The sequence below is a fragment of the Siniperca chuatsi genome, linkage group LG4 (genome assembly GCF_020085105.1).
Source record: "Siniperca chuatsi isolate FFG_IHB_CAS linkage group LG4, ASM2008510v1, whole genome shotgun sequence".
NCBI classification, from domain to species: Eukaryota; Metazoa; Chordata; class Actinopteri; order Centrarchiformes; family Sinipercidae; genus Siniperca; species Siniperca chuatsi.
In genome coordinates, this window is record NC_058045.1 from 8,134,538 (window position 1) to 8,156,363 (window position 21,826).

Sequence of the window (21,826 nt, forward strand, 5' to 3'; positions counted from 1 at the left end):
CTTAAAGTATCAAAAGTAAAAGTGCTCATTATGCAGAATGTCTCATTGTGAGTGTTACATTAGTGGATTCTATTGATGCATTAACATGTTAGCAGTATTTAAATTTTGTATTTGGTTGAGGTCTCTGTTTAACTGCTTTATTTACTTTTGGAAAGTTTAATCTATATCCTATTTTAGGTGATCACATGTTTTATATGTAATATGAAACGTAACCATCAGTCACAATGTTTGCTGCTGAAATGTAGCAGAGTAGAAGTATAAAACAGCATAAAATAGAAATACTTGCAAGTAAAGTACAAGTGCTTCAAATTGTGCTTAAGTACAGTACTTTTTAAAGTGTGTTTAGTTGCATTTCAACACTAGTCACTATAGAAATTAAAATGATCTGTCTTTCTGCTCATAACTTTGGGAAAACCACAGTGCAGCTAAATCGAGCGTGTCTGTTAACATGTGAGTGTTTGTCTCATCTAATTTTAGGTACACCGTGTCATGGTCGATATGAAGAGGAAGTGAGTGTTGTGTGTGGGTGCACACATATAGAGAGATGTCGGGTAAAAACTCGAAAAAAAATTATTTTTTGCCTGTAAATTGCCTAAATTGAAGGATTATATGCTCTTTATTTAAGAGGAAGTTCTACAGCCATGGAAAGTTCCTGAATAAATTGAGTGTTGTATGGTTATCAAGCTAAAAACAAGGCCGGTTCTGTAAGTTGCTAAAATTTTGACATTTTGGAGGTAAAGTTTAATGTGTCTGTGTGTCGTAACTACAAGTTTTGAACATTTTGTTCTTATTTTCAGTCTTATTGCATTAAGTCGACTAGTTCTGTTGCTTTGACCTCACAGTACTTGAATTTGGTACTTTGTCAAAGCTTCAATTTTACAAATCTAATTTATTTTATCAGATATTGTAGCTGTTTCATTTCATGTCCATGCCTTTAAAAAGGACTTCTACAAACAGAGCATCAGCCTCTTACAGCCTCATCCACTCACTATACAAGAAAAGCCAGGAAAGTAAAACAGAAGTGAAGCTGTGGTCTGCAGACCAGACCTGACGTCAAGTTCTTTCATTAGCCGCAGAGGAAACAGTGGCCCAACTCTACAGTGTTTATCTGTGGCTTTTTGTGTTTATGCACAAGTGTGGTGTGTGTTAAACATTATGTAATTGCATTTGAGTACAACCATTCCTTTTGAAAATAGCATTACTCTACGTGTATTTCTGTTTTTGTGTGTGTCTGATCTGTTTTTACGATCTAATGAAGTATAAATATCTACTGCAAAAAAATAAATGCAAACACGGAAAAATTGTCCTTTGAGAACACTGTTTCCCAGCTTCCCAAGTTTGGCTTGGTTTTTCTCATCTGACAGGATTCATTGGTTGATTGTTGACTGACTGGTTGATTGATTAATGGTTTGATTTTTAGTTTGACTTCTTGTAAATGCAAACACGACCAGTTTAGAACAGTTTTAAACCTGAAGGGTAAGACAAATTCACAGGCAAAGTTAATTTAAAGCTGCTCTGATATTAATCAATATACAGTATATGAATATTTTTAGAGAAAATTCTCCTCTGCTTCTTTACTCAGGTGGCCATCCTGCTCTCTTCCTGCTCTGCCTGCGTTCTCTCTTCACTGATGAATAACATGTCCATGGCCATGGTGCAGATCACAGACAGGATCATCTGACCGTCCAGATTGTAGTCAGACACTCTCCATTTGCTCTGACTCTGTCTTCCATCAGGTGAGTGAACAGTGGAGGTGACTCTCACAAACTTCCTCCCCTCAAACTCCATGATGTTGAAGTGATTCTGGGTGTTAGCCAGGGCCAGTATGTCGATCTGCTCTGGGTGGACTGGAGTCACCAGCAGCAACTGGCTGCTGTCTGGCTGGTGAGGCCGCCTTCTCGTCCTCTCGGCTCCAGCTGTTACTGCTAAGGATGGGATTATGTTCATTTGGGTAGTTGTGCAGAATTGGCACACATTTAACCTTTCCTTGCACCACATTTGGTCAAAATGCTCATCATCTGTTCTGGGCCCACACTGCAGTGAAGGTAAGCAGGCAGCCAAGGCTTTTATCTGGCCTTTAGTCAGAACAGACGACCTGAGGTTTGACACTCCCATCTTAATGATCCTTCGCCTTGTCCATGCATGGTTACCGCCTTTGCATTTACCAAAACAAAGAGAATTAATTTAGTGTTAATTTGTTTTATATTGAAAATGTATACCTTGTACTCGCATACTTTTTTTTGTAATGCAAAGTCACTCAATGGAGTTTGGATTCTGTGCAGAGGGTGGCATACCTGCAGTTTCATTCCTGTGGCATGTTGACCTGAAAACAAGTGTCAAAATACATATTTCTTCTCTTTCAGTAAGAAATTGTTCAGAAACAAAATTCATTTTGCTCAGCTGAAACAAATTTGAATGACACCTTTTTTGCATCTGACTGAGCGCAGTTTTTGAATCAGCACAACATAACATTCTGGATTCTGACAGTTGTTGTAGAACTAATAATGATAATGAGGATCTGTGAAACTGTGAAAGTGTGTGTCAATGATTACAAATCAGAAAAAGATGACATACCGTAAACAGAACTTCGACCAAAGATATTGTGAAAATGAATTAGTACAGTAGTAGCAAGTACGGTAACCCTAACCCTGTCAGATAACATCTAGTTGTTCAAAATTTAAGGGTTTACTTACTCATTAACTGTATTGTTAGCTGTTGGATTTTTTAAAAACTCCAAAATAGTGTATACTCACTGATATGATTTTATGTATTATATTTCTGTTTTTGAAATGTTAGCAGTCTGATACACATCCTGTGAAATCTCTCAGCCCATTGTGCGGGTAAAAAGAGAGAATAATTTAGTATTTCGATTTCTCTGAAGGTCGTAGGTCTTTGGAATTGGAAGGTGAGTGAATGAATGTATGTTGATGGAACGTATTTAGAAGGACAAAATAAAATGAAAACAACAAGAAAAGGACTCTAAGGAGAAAAGCCGTCATTGTAATTTTTCTTCACTCACTCTGTGTTTTTAGAAATACCACAAAATAACTCACATTACACTTACATAAAGAATACTGGCTGGCATTATTGTCTTCGTCAGCATCACATCACAACTTATCATCAGGTACATGTTACAAAATTAAGGACACATTGCTCCTTTGAAGGGAAACTATTCATCTCTTTTGCTGTTGGTGTGGGAGGTGTGCATATGGCTTTGCTGAAATAACTAAACAATTCTATGACGCTGCAGGGCTGCATGTACATTATATTAATCGTAACTTGGCTGGCTACTGAAACAAAGATCCTAGCATCCACTTCTTCACAGTATCACCTGTACTGTATGTACAATATGTGGACTTAGATCTGCTGCATTTAGCTGCTTTTGGAAGGCATTGAGGTTGTCATTATGTAATCCTGTCCTTTCTTTGGTGGTGCTATAGTGATTGTTACTAAGGACGCGTCTGAAGCCTGCAGACTACTCGAGTAGGATTGTTACATAACGCTGCTTGTTTTTTTTGTGTGTGTTTTCTCTTGTCGCTTTGTTGCCTGCTGAACCCGAGGGAGAGTGTGACGTCTGATGGGATATTACCTTAACAAGCCCACAGGGCCCAGGTCACGGTAGGTGTAACATGATCTACTTGTAATGCACAGAGACATACAGCAACCATCAGTGTGTCATTTTTGCAACTTACTGTTTATTGGGTAGTTTTTCAATACACATTCAAGATATTACCTCCATTTTTCCTAAAGACTCTACTTACCCTCCCTCTCTAACCCATCTTCCCCCTGCTGTATCAACATCCTACGTTCATGCGTCCTGTCTTTGTGCAGTCTGTCTGCATTGCACTTCAGTGGCAACCAGCAAACAGTTGGTTATTTACGCATCCAGCAGTTACAGAGCGACATTATCATTATTTGTAGTCGTCTTTGTGTCCATCTAATGAATGTCCAATATTCACTCACCTTTAAGCTCTGTCTCTACCAACTCCTGACGAAAATATCTGGTTCTTTGGCTGCTAAATGCTCCACTGTGTTCACCAGCTAGTCGCTAATTGTGTCTTTTCTGCAGTTTGGTGCTGAGCAGGTAGTGTGCAGTGGGTTTTTAGAGCTTTTTCTCTGAAAACAGCTGCCTGCTGCAGCCAAAAACGACACTAAGTACACACAAAGTAGTGGACCGGACAGCTAAACAATGAGCTGAAACTCGATATAAAGCTCCGTAAAGCTGAGGGGAGCTACAGATAATGATAGTGATAATTCTCTGTAGGTTCATCACTACGACTGACCCCTTTAACATTGTCACATTGTTTTTACATTGTACATTCTTATTATAAAAATATTGATTATCGCCACTTTAAAGGAATAGCTCAACATTTTGGGAAATTCACCTATTATCTTTCTTGCCAAGAGTTAGAAGAGAAGATTAAAACCACTCTCATGTTTGTACGCTAAATATGAAGCTACAACCAGTGGCCAGTTAGCTTAGCTTAGCTTAAAGAATGGAAACAGCTGTAAAAACACGTGTGTGAAGTGTAAAAGTATTTAAAAAAACAGGTGCAGTAACTTCCTGGAGTCTCTGCTGGTCATTGTGATGTCAAGACATGTCACAAACCACAACTAATTTTTATACTATGGTTTTTGTACGGTTTAAACAAACAAGACACATTGTGTTAATTAGTGAGCTTTAGAGGTGCTGGTAGGCAGATTTTGTCTCCTTTGGACAGAGCCGGGCTAGCTGTTTCCCTTTGTTTCCAGTCTTTGTGCTAAGCTAAGCTAACCAGCTGCTGGCTGTAGCTTCATATTTAATGGACAGGTATGGTATCGATTTCCTTATTTAACGTTCGGCCAGAAAGTGAATAAGCATATTTCCCAAAATGTCTATTTCTGTAATTCCACTCGGATTCTTCAACTTCTGCTTTATGTTCCCCCAACAAGGACAAAAGTTAACACCAACCAAGGCAGTCAGGCTGTCTTGATGTAGCTCTAAGTTCACTGCAGACTGTGAAGTAAAACTGAGCATTTGACAGTTCAGCAGGCTGGGTCATGACAGCAAGATCTGCACTGAAACAGTCTCGATATAGCTCATGTGTGTATGCTTGTTGTCAGAGTTACACAAACAGAGAGAAGAAGAAGGAGGAGGAGAAACACTGAGCGCATTACAGTGAAGAGAAGAGATATTTTCAGTCTCTCGGAGTCTTTAAGGCAAAGCTGTCCTCTGGTGAGGATTAGGGATCGTTGGGTAGTAAGCAGAGGCTGGCCGCAGGACTGTGGACATCTAAGAAAGGCATTCCTTGCGATGCTGTGGCTGTGGATTCAGACACAGTTGGAAGGATGCATTAAAGCGAAAGAGAGGAGGGTAGGAGGTCAGAGGAGGAGAGACTAGTAGCAGGTGCACACAGCGCTGTAGGAGGATAGTGGATTACTGACTGCAGGATTAAAGTGTGAATGTTGTTGTAGTGATGATGAGGAGGGGTGAGACCAGGGTGAGAAGTTGATGTGACTCAGCTCTCACAGCCACTTCCTTTGGCGCCTTCGGGATGGACAGATGAAAGGAGGAGCAGGAGCGACTCATCTTGTGGTCAGCTGACTCACGATATAGCAATGGATACTGGGAAAGGAAGCATGTGTTGGGTGATGGGGGGCTGGACTTACGTATGCATGTGTGTGAATGTACTATGCCTTTGACAGAGGCACAATTATTCCATTTCCTGTCACAGCAGAGGAATGCAGGGTGAGATTCCTGCTCTGTGATTCGTGGCCTCTTACCTGCCATCACCATGCGGATACTATTTCATCCCTCCATTTCCCCCTCGGCCGGGGAATTCCCCAGTTTGTGTGGTTTTACTGGAGGAAGTTACAGAGTTTGTATTCCGTAAGCTGTGCTTGTTCTGGTAATAATTAGATACTTCAAGTTGTGGTTAGTTTAACAAAGCTATGTTCCTGTTTTCTCTACACACAATTTATTTTGCTCATTTGAAGGAGGTCGGGAGTGTAATCCACTCGTAAATGAGGGAAACCAAGGAAAGATACTGCTGTGTTGTTTTCGCTGCATTTTAGAGCTAGTCATGTACAAGCATGGAGGTAATAGCTCTGGAGGATGTGGATGAAATGTGTAAGTAGAGTAATTGCTTGTTTGCTTCGCGAGAGCAAGGTGCTTTGTCATGCCGGGTGTTTGATGTTTGTGAGAGAGTGAATGAGTTTAAGAAGGTGCTACTGTAATTTTTATTTCCTGTATGGTTAATTATCTTGTGAGAGGCAAACTGGTTTTTTAAGGCTTGCAAAACATTCATATCTCCAATGTTTACATCCTTATAATTTACTGTAAATAAAGATATTAATACAGCGCAGTCTCTCTGCGTGTGTGTGTGTGTGTGTGTGTGCGTGTGTGTGTTTCTGTGTGTGTGGGAGCCCGTGTTGACTCACAGTTACAATAATGACTGGCAGAGCGGTGGATGAACAGCTCACTCTGACTGTACAGAGCAGAGAGAGGGAGAGAGAGAGGAGAGGGGGCTGTGCTCTGCCTGGCATCTCCATCTCATAAGTCCTCAGCCGCTCAGTGTGTCCATCCACACAAACACATCCATACAGAGAGAAGACAACCCTGAGGACTACGGCGCCTACAGTGCAGCATAATATAGTACACTTCAGTACAGTGCGAGGCGGGACCAGCTTTTAGTTGGAGCAGCAAGTGTGATTGGTGACAGATCATTTGCAACAGGTTAGTGTCTGTGCTCATGTATGTGTTAATTTTTTGGGTTATTCAGTGTTGTAAAGATATGTTTTTACTTACAGTCCTACTGTTTCACAACTTGTGTGATAAATTGCGTAATTGAATGGGGTGTTACGAAAAATGACGTAGCAGTTTCACTTTCAGTCTATTTTTGAAGCACAGTCAGTCACCTGTAGCCATGCCCAGTGACTTGATTTCTCTTTATGTCTTAAAACACTTGCTGTCAAGGCTTGTTTGGCTATAAATTTTTTTTTCCCTGAGTAGCATTTACTGAAAAAGTAAACAACTCTACTATTAACAAGATGAACAAATTTGAGATAATGGTGGGAGGAAATGAATCAGCGATCTCTCCACGAGGAGGTCCAGCATGAAGGTTTCTTCTGTGTTCTCAAATGCAATGATAAAAGTATTAGAAGTAGTCCTTCTGTCTCTTAGCCCTCCCAGAGAAACACTTTCTTTCTCTCTGTACAGAGAAATGTGATGCCACTTGGTGTGACTGTGAGGCTCAACATCATTCCTTCATTACTCATAAAGGAATTTTTAATTATCTTGGGTTTATGTGTGTCCATGGCATTTTCTGTCTTTATTTTGCTCTCTTGCTCTCATATAAATGTTGCATATGTGAGTGCCAGGTGACCACACCTGGATCCTGTCCTACATTGGTGTGGGTATATATAGCTACAGAACACACTCCCTGCAAACCTCATTCTGTCATTTAAATCCTTCGTCTAATGAAGTCTTCCTTTGTCTGCACACAGTCACTGATCTCAGGCAAGGCGATAAAGGTCCAGAATAATTAACGGCAGACTGTCTCTAAAATCCCCTGGTTGCTCATCCTCCAACATCAAATACGATGACATTTATTTCCATATTTTGACAAAAGTAAATCCATTTCTGTTTCTCTTATGCACTCGTCTTCATACATAACAGATATGTTATCATAAACAGGAGCCTGTCCACTGCTGCCTCTTCAAAATGAAAAGCCCAGGAAATATTTTTTATGACTCATCTGTCACAAGGTTGATTGCTTTAAGTAAAAGAAGCAGAGTTGTTGTCTTGGCACACATCTCAGTTGAATTGTTGACATCATAGACTGCATGGGTTTTTTCCATCTGGCCAGAGCCTCACTGGGTTTCTTTTTTTAAAGGTTATTTTATACCTTTATTAGACAGTGAGGCAGACAGGAAAGAGAGAGATGTGACATGGAACAAAGCTTACCAACAGCTGGACTCGAACAGGCGACGGTTGCGACCACGTGGAATGTGCTGTAACCATTTGGCTATCGAGGCGCTCCTCCTTACTGGCTTTCTGATCCTAGAAGCATCCTGTAGAGTCCTGTCACACTTCTCTTAAAGCAGATTTTAGGAAATAGGCTTATTCACTTTCTTGCCGAGAATTTGATAAGAAGATTAATACTACTGTCCATTCATAATGAAGCTACAGCCAGCAGCCGGTTAGCTTAGCTTAGCATAAAGACTGGAAACTAGCCTGACTCTGTACAAAGGTAACAAAATCCACAGTAACAGCACCTATAAAGTTCGCTAAAACTTGCTGTTTTTACACTATGTTTTTTTACGGATTAAACAAATGACATATAACATGTTAATTTGTGAGCTTTATGTTACCTTCAGACAGAGCCAGGCTAGCTGTTTCCCGCTGTTTCCAGTCTTTATGCTAAGCTAAGCTAACTAAGCTAAGCTAACTGGCTGCTGACTTTAGCTTCATATTTAATGAACAGATGCGAGAGTGGTATCAAACTTTTTATATAACTCTCAGCAAGAAAGCAAATAAGTGTATTTCCAAAAATGTTGAACAACTCCTTTAACCTGAGAAGCAGGACCTCTTTGATGATGCTTATATTTGTCTGCATGTCACATGAGCAAAAAAGACTTTTCATTGGGAGTAGATCATCTCAGAATGAAACACCAGTCATTTTTCTGTTTTGTTGCTTAGTAAAAGTGCCGTTTTAAAGGTTAAATGCTTCAAAAAGGTTTAAGTCACCCCAAGGTTTGGCTGACTCATGTTCCCCTCATCTTCTCAACTGATCAAATTCATCAGTCAATACTTGAAGAACCTAAATGTCAATTTTGTGTCCATGTTCATGTCATGATGAATAGAAAACCTTTCCACTAGATTCACTCCCTCCTCCCTTCGTCATCTATATGCCTCACAGGCACATGATTCATGGGGTTATACCTTCCGCCATTAAGGATAATTGCTCTGCTTGCCCTAGGTGTGAACTCACTTAAGCGCGCTGAGGAGCATTCAGTCCGATACGAACATGAAGCTGCAACGAAATACACACCACCTTCAGGAAGAGCTCAGGGCAACGACACATATCATATCCTCCTTCTCCATGAAGCAGAGTCTCCACTGATCTCTGCGCCTCATATCCGAGTGATGACTGATTGACTCACTCCTGCTCTGAATTCCTGGATGCTTTATGACTCCAGACAAAAATATTGTGGTGATGAGAGACAAATTGATGACTACAGTTTGGAAGCCTACCGGGGTTTCTCTCATTTAGCTGTGTCTCACTCATCATCCCAGTTTGTTGACACAGAGCATTTACCATCAAACCCAGAGGAGGGTAGAATTTAATATTTTTGTGTGATGTGGCAAGATTGCACTGCGACAAATCTTTTCCTTGCATGAAAACATCTGTTATTCTACATATTTTTGTCTCTGCGTGTTGTGTTTATGTTTATTTAGATGAGATTTGGCTGATGAACGTGGTAGGAAGGAAGGGGAAGAGGAGGTGTGATGAGCAGTGTGTCATGTGATAAACCTTCACCCCCTGTTCAAATGAAGCCATCTGGGAACAAACATGAGTCATAGCTACTATGGTGGAAGCATTATTATTAGACCTCCTAGACCTTTATGGTGCACATTTAATGTAGTTTATCACAAAGACAGGATACAGGGAGAAACAGCTAGCCTGGCTCTGTCCAAAGGTTACAAAGTCCACCTACCAGCTTAATAATTAACATGTATCTTGTTTGTTTAATCAGTAGAAAAATCTATTTGTAGTTTTACCACGTCAGTCTGATATGATTGTTTTACTGTAATGATGTTTGGTTGTGATGAGTTTGGTCTCTGGTGGAGGTGCGGCCTGCTGACCCAGGTAGGTGGAGTACCAGGAGACACCCGGGGGTTTCCTCCAAGCTTTGCTGACACTGTCTCTACAAAAATATCCATTTGAACTTCAAGAGGTTCACTTTAAAAAAATTTCCACCGCTGGGTCATTGGTTTGGCTCTGGCTTTCAATGTAACCACACCCTCTGCTGTTTGTTTGTAGAACGGGCCATCGTGCAGAGAGAGGAGCAAATACAGGACAGCTGCCCTCTTCAAACAACAGCTACTTTTGACCTACATCTGCATCCAATTAGTAAAACAAGGCTCATCAGTCCATATTACACAACATCAAGGATCTCTTTCTCTGTATCCAACATGTCTTGTATTGCATGTTTCAAGCATAATGCACTGTCTATCAAATCAGAAGGCTTGTCGAGTTGAGGACTGCACTCAGAAACTGATTTCATTTGGTGACATAGATGTTTGTACCCAGTCTCTAGCACCATATGAAATCAGTGTTCTGGGAGGTGGACTATCAGCATGTACAGACGTTGTACATGAATAAACTGAAATATGAGATGTTCTTGTGATGCCAAAAAGTGGGTCACATTTGTATAAATTACTGTACTCTCCTGCTTCATTCACTAACTGGTCACAGCTGCAACCTGCTTCTTGTTAAATCTTTTTTTTTCCCCTCACTGTGTCTCTCATTGACTCAAATATACATTTATCATGATTCCACTTTCATTAATAAATTCTGTTATTTAATGTATTTTGGATAATTAAGTCTTCCTGAACAGTGGCCATAACTGCCAACTAAGAGATAAGGTAAATGCAAAAACGTAGTGTAACAGTAGTAAGCAGAGAAGAGTCACAAAGTCAGACTCAGTGATTTAAGTTACACAACAATATCTAAAGTTTGCTAACATTAGCCACCATAAGCTACTGGTCATACCAGACCAAGTAAGGATGTAGCAGCAAAACCCCTGAGTGTACTGAATTGAGCTATGGTGCGTTGTATTGCCTTTGAATTCAACATTTCATTTGTAAGAGGAAGAACGCTGCCTTTCTTATTTTAAAAGCTACATAGTTTCACTTTAAAGGCTCATTCTCTGACTGAAGTCTGCTACCAACTGGCGTGCTTGTCATCCCATTACAAAGTTTTCTCTATGTAGTTTTTTTACTTTAAAATGATTATGAAATGTACTATTTAGATTTCATCAAAACAAATCAGTGTAAGGGATCGCAACTTTATACAGTTTTGAGACAATCAGAGGTTGCTCTACATATTTATGAAATACTGAAATTAACCTGTATTTTGTTGTAATAAACGTGTAAAATTATATTAAGGTGTTTGCTGTGTCCGTAATACATGTCACAGATAAAATAAATTAATCGCAATAAAAGTTTTCAGTGCCGCTACCGTACATTTACATATCCCTGGACTTCATCTGTCAACTGGAGATTATTTCTTCTGAGCACTCAAGGTTTTCTAGCTTCAGCTGAAATTAATTGAAATGGCTGGATTTAATCCATCTCCCTCATTAAACTTGACTCAGTTCTTGAAAATATATTACATAACATAAGTGTTTAAATAGTCTCATCACCTGTTGGATTTAATGGAGCAAATAAATAACTTGCAAAAATACATCCAATTTCAGAGTGAATGTTCCTTCTTGACCTTGGAAACAGCAGTTGACAAAACAATCTCACCACAAAGTCCATTTAGTAGCTTTTTGTTTTAAGATTATTTTTTGGGCTTTTTGCCTTTATCTGATAGGTAAAAAAGAGGGTGATTGTATACGACTGAAAGCTCCAGAGAAGCCACTAAATGGACCTTGAGGTGAGATTGTTTTGTCAAATGTACCCATGTGTTTGTGGGATTGTTTTTATTTAATGCAATGACAAACTCACACTACTACAAATGGTTTCTGCTCACAAACTGCTAGCCATAAGGTACGGTGCACGTCTTCTTGTCCATAAGGAATAATTTCAAAATGGCCTCGCCACCTTGACTTCATGAAGACACTACAGCAGTGATGTCAGGCACCATACTGACTGACAGGTATGCTGATTGAAGAGGAGTAGATGGCCCCACTGAGGTGATGATGTGCTCATGAAGGACAGAGCTATCGGGTCCACGGAGCTCAACGCGTCCTGTTTGACTAATGGTCAGGTCATCCTATAGGGGACGTTTCAGCAGGCTCAAAGAGTATCTATAAAATCTAATCATCATCCTTATATCGAGGGTTACTGCATATCACCAGTCTTACCTTAAGATATGTATTTTTGATGAAAAACCAATAAATGTGGAGGGAATTAATGACGTCATAGTTTTCATCCAGTATTTGACATTTTACATGTATTGCCTTTATACTGAAATGAAAATAGTTTCTGAGTTGTAGATTATATATCAAAAGCAGTATGCATGAGAGAAGTTACAGGCAGGCATTCTGATGCAATATTTATATGATAACATTCATTTTCATAATATTTACATCCCTGTCCCTGAACACAAACAAGTCTTTGTATTCAAATGAGATATTTAACAAACTGGTATCTTATTTTCTATAATGTCGTACAAGTTTATGCTTTTTCTCACTTCGACCCACCGCTTTAATTCACACACACTGACAGTCATGGCAACATTAACTCACAAGGACATCGTGGGGCAAAAATAACATGTGGGCCCCCACTGACCCGCTTGTGCTCAGAAACCATCCCGTGTTGCTCCTCAAATTGTTAAGTAAAACTAAATGCCTGTGAACTCCTTTAGTACCATATTCGTTCTAGAAACTATAATAAATACAATATATACAGTATATGTTAGGCATGTTAGTTTTTTGCAATTTTCATTCAAATTCTTCTCTGCAAACTAGGGCTGCAACTAACCATAATTAAATCCTGCAATTATTTTCATTATCAATCAGTCTGTCTATTATTTCTTTTTAGATTAATTGATTAACAATTTGGTCTGTAAAATGTCAGAAATTAGTGAATAATGACCATCACAAGTTGAAGGTGATGTCTCAAATTGCTTGCCAACCAATAATGCAAAACCCAAAGATATTAAATTTGCAACAATTAAAAACAGAGAAGAGCAGCTCATCCTTACATTTGAGGAGCTGAAACCAGAGGAATACTTGATAAATAACTTTATCAATCATTAATTATCAAAATTTTTGACATTTAATTTTCTTTTGATCAACAAATAAATGTATCAATTCATTGTTTCAGCACTACTGCATACTCTGTCTTGAGAAAATGTATACATTGTTTTGGAGAAATGTCATTGTTGCATGGCCAATATGACTTCTATTTTTGTATGCATTATCAAAATTATTTGGGGCAAGAAAATACAACCTAGAGATTAAAACTGTTCTCAATCTCATGCAAAAATCGGATAAAACAAGTGTTTATCAATTCCAAGCGGGGCAACTTTATCAGAATCAAAATCAGAATCAGGTTTATTGCAAAGTACAGGGAATTTGCCTTTGCCTACATTGGTGCTTAACAATAAACATGGTAAGAGAAAATAAAAAATTAAATTAAAAGGAAGTAGGCTACTGCAAAAGTAAAGAAACATAAATATAAAATATGTATAGTAAAAATATTTTTTTAAATAAATTATTAAATACGTACAATATATATGTTTCTAAAATGAAAGATTGTGCAGGAATGTGCAAAATACTGACAAAGGAATGTGCAAAAGTTCACGGTATGAAGTATAACGAATATGTGCAATGTACTGAGATAATAATCCAAACGATGTGCGTTAATGTAACGCATTGAGACAGATGTGGATACTTTACGTTATCTTTATATATTTCTCCCCAGTTTCCACACTGAATTGATGGTATATGTTTTATTAAATCCACTATTGTTTAATTCCCTGCTAACATACTGTATACTGTATTTATAAAAGGTATGTTTTATGGTTGGTTTGCTTTCCATTATTCCTCGCTGGTAAGTAACATGATTATGCTACATTCAAGGTCCTCTTACAAAAGTCTCCCTGGCCCCTCCCACCTCATGGTCTCCTAGCAGCAGAGCTCTGAGCCCTCTCCTGATTGGTCCATTTCCAATAATCCGCCATATTCAAACTTCCGCCGTAGTGTGTGTTCTGTTGTCATCGATCTTCAGCTTTCTTTGTACGCATCGGCTTAGTTTTCATACGTCTGGATTTTTGTCTTTTGTTCGCTTAGCCGTAATTACGTCTCGGTGTAACTGATTTCAAAACGAAGCCTCCTGCAAAATGGAAGAAAATGAAGACGTTAGTGGAAGGACGGTGGTAAACAAAAAGCATAAACTTCGCAGGATATCATCGAGGACGTCCATTACAAGTGTCATCAGCGCTGCAGAGCCATCTCCACAAACACTCCGGAGAAACAACTCCAAGAAGTAAGTAGATCATGTCAAAAATATGTGATATCATTATATGTGATACTTTATTTGGAGGCTTGTTTGAAATGTAATATGACTTTAGCACATTTCAAGCTAACGTTAACCGCTGTGACGGGCAGGGCTGGCATTGTAACTGGCAAAGGATGCCTTCACGTACACCTCGGAAGCCATATTTTCGGATGTTGTGACCACGATTTGGCATGCATAAAAAATGTTTTATTAACTGTAACTAAATGTATAACATAATAAACGTCTGTTTTTAGCTGGCTGTTTTTTATTTGTTTTTTCTATTTGTTTTTTATTAGCCTATACAATGTAAAATGCCAATTACAATTTAGGAAAGCCCAATAAAGATGTAAATTTTTATGTTACTTGTTTTGTTTGACCAGCAGTCTAAAACCCAAAGATATTCAACTAACAATGATGTAAAATAGAGCAAATCAGCAAAAGTCTGTCATTTTTGCTTGATAAATTACTTTTAAAAATATCAGTCACTTTTCTATTGATTGTTTAAGTAGATTAATGGACTAATCATTTCAGCAGTAGTGTAAGTCAGATACACCAATAAGGTATATCAGCATATGTTTAATATCTGCAGATTTAAACTGTATCAGTTCTGTATTGTTTGTATTACCAATACTGGCCAACTGCAGGCTATTTTCATGATTTCTCTGCCTGTATTTCACTTAAATGTAGCAGTCTTTTGAATAGCAACACAATAATATTTCATGGTCTTCTTTAAACTCACTCAGTTGCCATTAGAAAGGCATGTCTGTATAGTTAAACCTGTACTGCACCTATATTTTTTCTGGCAGACTGTATTAATACCTGCAGATAGGGTTGAGAAAATTCTCAATATTTGTGTCAATATATCACTGCATTCCCAGAATGCAGTCATTTATGATTTAAGAAGTGCTAAAAATAATATAGGAATATTTTAACCTACATGATTATTAGCTTGTAATTATTGCTCTGTTTACATTTTGACATGCTTTTTGCCCCTTACAAATCACATCTCAGTGACTTAGCAGATAAATGCAACTTTAACAGTTATTTTCATTACTTTCTTGGCGTTTTCTTGTAATCCTTGGAGGCAGGGTTACAAAAAATAAGTTGTGTAGTAGTGTGTTCAGCTGACCTTGTCCTTGACAGCACCCTCAGGGTATCAGTCACTAAGAAGAAAACATTGTAACTGTCTGTAGCTGCATTGTTTTATCACCATAACTGACTTTTTTCAGTCCAGCTACTTATATGGTTTTAAATATTAACATCCCTCAGTCATCATCCACAGCGTTTGACATATTTAAAACAAAACAGTGACTTTAACAAAAATGGCATACAAAAGGCATCCATCAAATTAACAGAGCTGAAATGCATTCCCTATAAGAACAATGATTCTCTATCTATCTATCTATTCTTCTATCGTCTCCTCGAGATATGAGGAGTCATAAGATAGCTACCCAGAACAAACCAAGCTGTTGTTTTTGAAACTGAGATGAATTTCAGTCGTGTTTGAATGCCTTGACTTGAAATTTGTGGTGTGTTTCAGCTGGCAATGTCTGCACGTATGATTAGATCAATAGAAGAGAAACGTCCTCAGCAGAGTATTTGTTACCACATAGACGGTTAAAAAAATAAAATGAGCCAAGCTGTCACTCTGCAATGAAGCAGATATTAACTTGTTTTCATTGTGCTTGAACATTGCTTATTTGTCTAATTTCCTGTAGACCTCCACTGCAGAGAGGCAGCTCCTTCACCTTTCTCACTCCTGGGACTCCGTGGGACTTCAGTCTAGTGAGTCAATGTTGAAAACACAGTATTACATGTTATGAGCCAAACTTATTTCATATCTTGTACATGTATCTCTAATTGATGGAATTCCATGTTGTTATGAGTATTTTGGGCTATCATCCTTAAATTTATATTAAATGATGTTGATGTGAGATTAAATGATGTTGAGATGTTGCTGCAGATATATTGTTTGAATTCTCAGTGGACTTGTGAAAGTAACCAGTGCGTGTTCTTATGTTGCTGCAGAAGAGAAAGCGCAAAGAGAAGGAGGATGACACAGTCAGTCTGTCCAGCTTCGACCTCAAGGTGAGAGTCAGGGCAGCTTCCTGTTTGTCCGCTGTGTGCAAGTCTAGTGTAGCACTCTATGTGTCCTCACAACAAACTTTAATCCGTCTGCATGACTCAGGTAGTCGCCACGGACAGCCATGATGCTCTCATTTGTTATGAGCTCAGGATAATCCCACTATCCCTTAGACTGTGTCTGTGTGAGGAAATAAAAATGGTGAAAGAAAATCTGAGGCACATTGTCCCTAAGCATGATCACAGTCTTTTGGCTCTGTGAAAGCAGTTTAATACACTTTCTATACAACATCATCAACCCACATTTCCATTTTGATACTATGACATTAAACTTTTATAAAAGTCAGCTATAATATTTGAGAGCGGAATAGAACAGTGGAGTTTTTCCTGACAAGTTTGTGGTTTCACAGCAATATAAATCACACTAAACAAAAGCAGTGCTTTACAAAATATCAAATATTATATTGTAAGTAATAAAGGAAAAAAGTATGTGACAGAAATAGGAAATATCTGATTTCTGAAAATGCAGAACAGCATTTTTTATCATGTGTTGAACAAAATCAGTTGGTAAAAGTTTTATTCACAGTGTGTAATTGCGAGCCTATACCGTATTATTCAAGGTAAAGTTTATTTCCTTGATCCCCAGGAACCCAGTAACAAGCGTGTGCGACCGCTGGCCAAAGTTTCATCCCTTGTCAACTTGATATCTCCCTCAAAGAATGGAGCAGTGCGGCGCTTTGGCCAGACCATCCAGGTAAATGCTATGCTCTGGTGACACTCACTCAACAAATTTACCATGTAGAATTTTTAACGGGTAGAATTCACGTTTGACTGTAAAAAAAAAAATTTTTTTTCCCCTAGTCAATGTCATTACGTGGTGATGCCAAGTCACCAGGGATGTCCCTCAAAGCCAGCAGCAAGACAGCAGGTCCCACTCCCACTAAACGTAGAAACAGCACGCTGTGGTCGGAGACGCTGGACGTCCATCAGAAGAGCACATTCTCCACCAAAGAGATCAAGAGACAAGAGGTTCTGCAGTTCAGTCTTTTTAAAGTCTTAAGAGCGCAGTCACCTTAAAAGTAAAGCAGAAAAAGTAACTTGATTTCTCTTGTGTTTCTTCTCCAGGCGATTTATGAGCTTTACAGGGGAGAGCAGGATCTCATCGAAGATCTCCAACTTGCACGAAAGGTTAAAACATTTTTTTATATAAAATGATATAAAAGAAATCGAAACATTTATGCTCCCTGTTGTAAACTTTTTTTGTGCTCGTACTGCTGCTTTTCTCACATTTAGGCATACCATGATCCCATGCTAAAACTCTCCATCATGACAGAGGAGGAACTAGCTCACATATTTGGGGACCTGGATGCATACATCCCCTTACATGAGGGTAAGTTACCACCAACCATTCTTGGACTTAAAGGTCCAGTGTGTAACATTTAGGAGGAGCTATTGGCAGAAATGGAATATAATATTTATAAGTATGTTTTCATTAGTGTATAATCACCTGAAAATAAGGTATGTTTTCATTACCTTAGAATAAGCTGTTTTTATCTACAGAGGGAGCGGGTCCCCTTCCACGGAGATCGCCATGTTTCACCACCATGTTTCTACAGTAGTCCAGAACGGACAAACCAAACACTGGCTCTAGATAGGGCCGTTCGCTTTTTTCACGGCCACCGTAGTTTCTCCTACACACTTAGAAGGTTAGGGTGATGCGAGCGGTATTCAAATGGTTGCAAACTGCAATTTTTTTTATCTGCAGACTTATTGATGAAACTGACGGAGGGAACTGGCCCCGATGGAACAGTAGCGCAGATTGGACAGATAGTTATAGACTGGGTATGTATGCTAGCACACTATGTTTACCTTACACCCATTATCTTCAAATATGATCAGTTTCCGCATGTAAAAAGAGTGTAACTGTTACTGTATCTTTTCAGCTGCCTGGTCTGAATGATTACAAAGTCTACTGCAGCAACCAGCTTGCAGCCAAAGCCCTGCTAGACCAGAAAAAGCAGGACAGGCGGGTCCAGGACTTCCTGCAGCGCTGCCTGGAGTCCCCCTTCAGCAGGAAGCTTGACCTCTGGAGCTTCCTGGACATCCCACGTTCACGCCTGGTGAAATACCCACTGCTGCTGCGAGAGATCCTCAGACACACTCCTCCCGATCACCCAGACGTAGCCAGTCTGGAGAGAGCTGTATGTTATCCACGTTACATACCTATGCAGTCACAGACAGTGTTGTTGCTTATATTTTGCTGATAAATAAAATGGCTATTATTTCACTGATTTAGTCTTGTGTGTTTTGCCAAATAGCACAACTGATAAGTCTTTCTTTAATTATCCAGATCACTATAATCCAGGAGATTCTGTCTGATATCAACATGAGAAAAGGGGAGTCTGAGTGCCAGTATTATATAGACAAACTGGAGTATCTGGATGATAAGCAGCGGGACCCTCTCATAGAAAACTGTAAGACCCTACTTTGTCATGGAGAGCTGCGGAACAAGAGTGGCTCGGTGAGAATTAGGATTACTCTCCTTATTATTACCATCGATATCAATACATGTTGTTTGTCTTGTGTAAAAATAAGTTTCATTCTCTATTAATGTGTTACTTCACAGAGGCTGCATGTGTTCCTCTTCTCTGAGCTCTTGGTTCTGACCCGACCGGTGACCCGGAACGACAGGAGCTGTTTCCAGGTGTATCGACAGCCCATCCCAGTTCGGGACTTGGCTCTAGAGGACCTGCAGGATGGAGAGATCCGCATGGGGGGGTCCTTCAGAGGGGCTTTCACCAATGGAGAGAAAGGTGGGTTAAGTTGAGTTGCACTCCATCTGTTGGTGGAGCATCTGCAGTGGCTCAGTTGGGCTGAGGCATTTTCTTTTGTGTCACGTAGTTATCTCCCCCCACCAACTCCTGAGTGAAATATCTGACTCTTAAACAGCAGCTAAATGTTCCACAATGTTTCTTCAGCTAGTCGCTAACTGTGTATGTCTGCTGTTTGGTGCTGAGCAGGTGGGTTTATCAGAGCTTTTTCACTGAAAACAGCTACCTACTAGGGCTGGAAACATGCTTGTGAAAGTGGTGAGAGCGAACCAAAACCTTTGACCAAAACTGTGAAGTTGTGGGCGGTAAACCACTTTCACATTATACATAGTCATTTGATCCATTGTTAATATGAAAATATTAATTAGAGCAGCTTTAAATTAATTGTGCTGTGCTGACAAGTGGTCTATAACAATGTGATGAAGGAGGAATTAAAATAGAGAGGATATGTACAGTATTTTGGGTGGAGCAGGGGAGTTAGGATAGTGCGTGGGTTCCCTAGCTTGGGGCCCTGGCAGGATCAGAGTTCACAGTCCTGATGGCATGGGGAAGTAAACTATTTTTGAAAGGAAGTGCCATTACACTAGATTTTTGTATCCTAGACTTTGCTGCCTTAGCAGATCCTGTTGACTGTTTTTCTTTCTGTGTCCATCTAGCTAAGAACGTTTTTCGTGTAAGCTCTATGGATCCATCCCACGGCCAGTCCCACACCCTGCATGTCAACGATGTCTACCACAAGCAGCAGTGGCTCAACTGTCTACGCACTGCGATGACCCAACAACAGGGGGCTCCGCCTAACGTTCGGCAGGGAGAAGCTGTCAGAGCCAAGCGTCACTCCTCCACTATCTCAGCCACCACCTATGGTGATGAGACAGACGAGAACTGTCCACCTGTCTCTGGCCCTAAACTCAGGCCTCAGACTCTCTCCAAAACCAGACTGGACCAGAAGTTACAAGGCTCACTTAAGAGGAAGGAGACTGGAGTGTAGACATTTAACCTGACAAGGGTTCACAAAGGGAATCCTCTCAGACATGTACGCAACACATCCTGTTTTGAGTGTCTGTCAGTGAATTTTCATGCAACCACTGTTTTTTGTGCTTTTGCTTTGTCTTTGTAGCTGCACTGAACAAGTCTTTCCAATCATTTCCGTCCAAATGAATATCAAATATTAGTCTTTTAAAAAGTGTAATTAGTTTACCCAAAAAAAGGTGACATTTGACAGTGTGACTGAAATGTATGTTTACACCAGCTAAATGTGTGTGGAATTAGGATTTTTTTGTGTCTAAGTTAAAACAACTTTATACCACTTATAGCTATTGAAATTTAGTTTCATCGTTCATTCCAGTGTCGGCACATTTAAAATTGTCTCAATTTTTTGCTGTAATCAAAATGTAAGTGCATCTATATTATAGGCAGCATGTGTGCAAGTTGTCTGTTGTAAGTGTTATCTGCGCCAAGATAAGGGATCAAGAAACTGAGAAATTGCAATGGCCTCAACTGTATGTGCAGAAAGCCGTTGGGTGAGAAGTCTAAAAATGTTTGAGATTAGATACAAGATAATGAGTAAGAATATTGACCATGGTTACGATAAGGTAAAAACATTTCTTGGGGAGATTGAATGAATCTGGATGTATTCAGTGAAAAGTTGTTACTTGGGAAAAAAAATAAAACATTTAGTTTGTACTTTTAAAAGAGTCCTGAGTATTACTGACTGCAAAATCATGTTACAACACACCAACATCCTCTCGGTTGTACTTTGACCCCTCAGTCACTTCCTTGTACTGTTGTCAGAGCTGTCCAACAGCATGTTGCAACATTTGTCAGACGAACAGAAGCTGCTCTTAAGTTTTCTCCTTTCCACTTAGTGTGTTGAAATATTATATATCCTTAATGTAGTTTAATGAATTTTTCAGTTACAATTGTAAAGGCAGTAAGCTCTTTAAAAAAAAAGGTCTTGAGTTTTCCATTTACTCTCTTGAAACCTTAAAAACCCACTGAAAAAAAAAAATCACTTGTACTGGTAGATGTTCAGTTCAGAAGCATGTTTGATTTTCACTGTAGTTCTTATTATCAAATGCTGATGACTGCTTGGTGCGACTTTGTATATGAGCTTGATCTGCCCTTCAGTCAAGCTTATGTTTTGCCTGAAAGACTTTGAATACTAAATAAGGGCCTATGAAATATATGCATTAACAGAGCTGCTTTTATGTACCTGCAAAGCTAGATTTACACGTAGGTAAACTATTGCTAAATATACAGATCGGGCTTCCTGGATGGTTTGACTCATCTGGTTCACTGTAATTTGGGTGGTGTCTGAGACAAGATCAGGGTCATAAAGTTCCAATCAATATGTCCACAGCAACCTGTGCCTTTCAAAGTCCTGCCACAACCTCAACTGCACGCCAGATCACTTACCCATTTGACTACAGAGGCCTCTCTCGTGTCGGTGAACCTGCAGTATTTTTAGCTCATGATCTACCACTAACACTAGCAGCTTTTCAACAACTTTACTGAAACCAGCTTCCTTTTTCTGCTCAAGTAAGACACTGTTAGATGTGCAGTTTTTAGCTGCCAATGTTGGGTGTCCATGCAGTCTTTCTGGTGGGGTTATAAAGGTTAATATACAACCACCTGGCATTTGTCTCCCCCATCCATTCACCATTGCCCCAATTACTCTTTTTGGTAAAGAGTAGCCCAA

The 21,826-nt window shown here is 39.4% G+C and overlaps 2 protein-coding genes and 1 long non-coding RNA gene across 3 annotated transcripts; 2 read left to right on the plus strand and 1 right to left on the minus strand.

The window, feature by feature from the left end:
- Positions 1-1,514: 1,514 nt before the first annotated feature.
- LOC122875303 lies at positions 1,515-2,917 on the minus strand. The gene is made up of 3 exons (XM_044194274.1): positions 2,423-2,917; positions 2,295-2,323; positions 1,515-2,153 (listed from the first exon to the last, which is right to left on the minus strand). The coding sequence occupies exons 1-3, from the start codon at positions 2,470-2,472 to the stop codon at positions 1,579-1,581; spliced, it is 654 nt and encodes a 217-aa protein (XP_044050209.1). The 5' UTR covers positions 2,473-2,917; the 3' UTR covers positions 1,515-1,578.
- Positions 2,918-4,474: 1,557 nt separating this feature from the next.
- LOC122875304 lies at positions 4,475-11,452 on the plus strand. The gene is made up of 2 exons (XR_006377791.1): positions 4,475-6,715; positions 10,026-11,452. It is a non-coding gene; the product is annotated as an uncharacterized LOC122875304 (long non-coding RNA).
- Positions 11,453-13,882: 2,430 nt separating this feature from the next.
- On the plus strand, positions 13,883-20,820 carry LOC122875214 (neuroepithelial cell-transforming gene 1 protein-like). The gene is made up of 12 exons (XM_044194105.1): positions 13,883-14,203; positions 15,934-16,000; positions 16,244-16,303; positions 16,944-17,051; positions 17,159-17,326; positions 17,423-17,485; positions 17,591-17,687; positions 18,063-18,139; positions 18,241-18,498; positions 18,648-18,818; positions 18,924-19,110; positions 19,785-20,820. Exons 1-12 carry the CDS (start codon positions 14,058-14,060, stop codon positions 20,114-20,116), a joined length of 1,734 nt encoding a protein of 577 aa, XP_044050040.1. The 5' UTR covers positions 13,883-14,057; the 3' UTR covers positions 20,117-20,820.
- The last annotated feature ends 1,006 nt before the right edge of the window (positions 20,821-21,826 follow it).

Bases quoted from the DNA above. Each gene is read 5' to 3' on its own strand.
- LOC122875303 (XM_044194274.1), bottom strand. From the start codon at position 2,472: ATGTTATGTTGTGCTGATTCAAAAACTGCGCTCAGTCAGATGCAAAAA. The intron at 2,324-2,422 runs GTGTCATTCAAA...ACTTGTTTTCAG, and splicing joins CTCAGTCAGATGCAAAAAAG to GTCAACATGCCACAGGAATG. The intron at 2,154-2,294 runs GTATGCCACCCT...GTAAATGCAAAG, and splicing joins CCACAGGAATGAAACTGCAG to GCGGTAACCATGCATGGACA.
- LOC122875214 (XM_044194105.1), top strand. From the start codon at position 14,058: ATGGAAGAAAATGAAGACGTTAGTGGAAGGACGGTGGTAAACAAAAAG. The intron at 17,052-17,158 runs GTAAATGCTATG...TTTTTCCCCTAG, and splicing joins GCTTTGGCCAGACCATCCAG to TCAATGTCATTACGTGGTGA. The intron at 18,140-18,240 runs GTATGTATGCTA...GTATCTTTTCAG, and splicing joins GACAGATAGTTATAGACTGG to CTGCCTGGTCTGAATGATTA.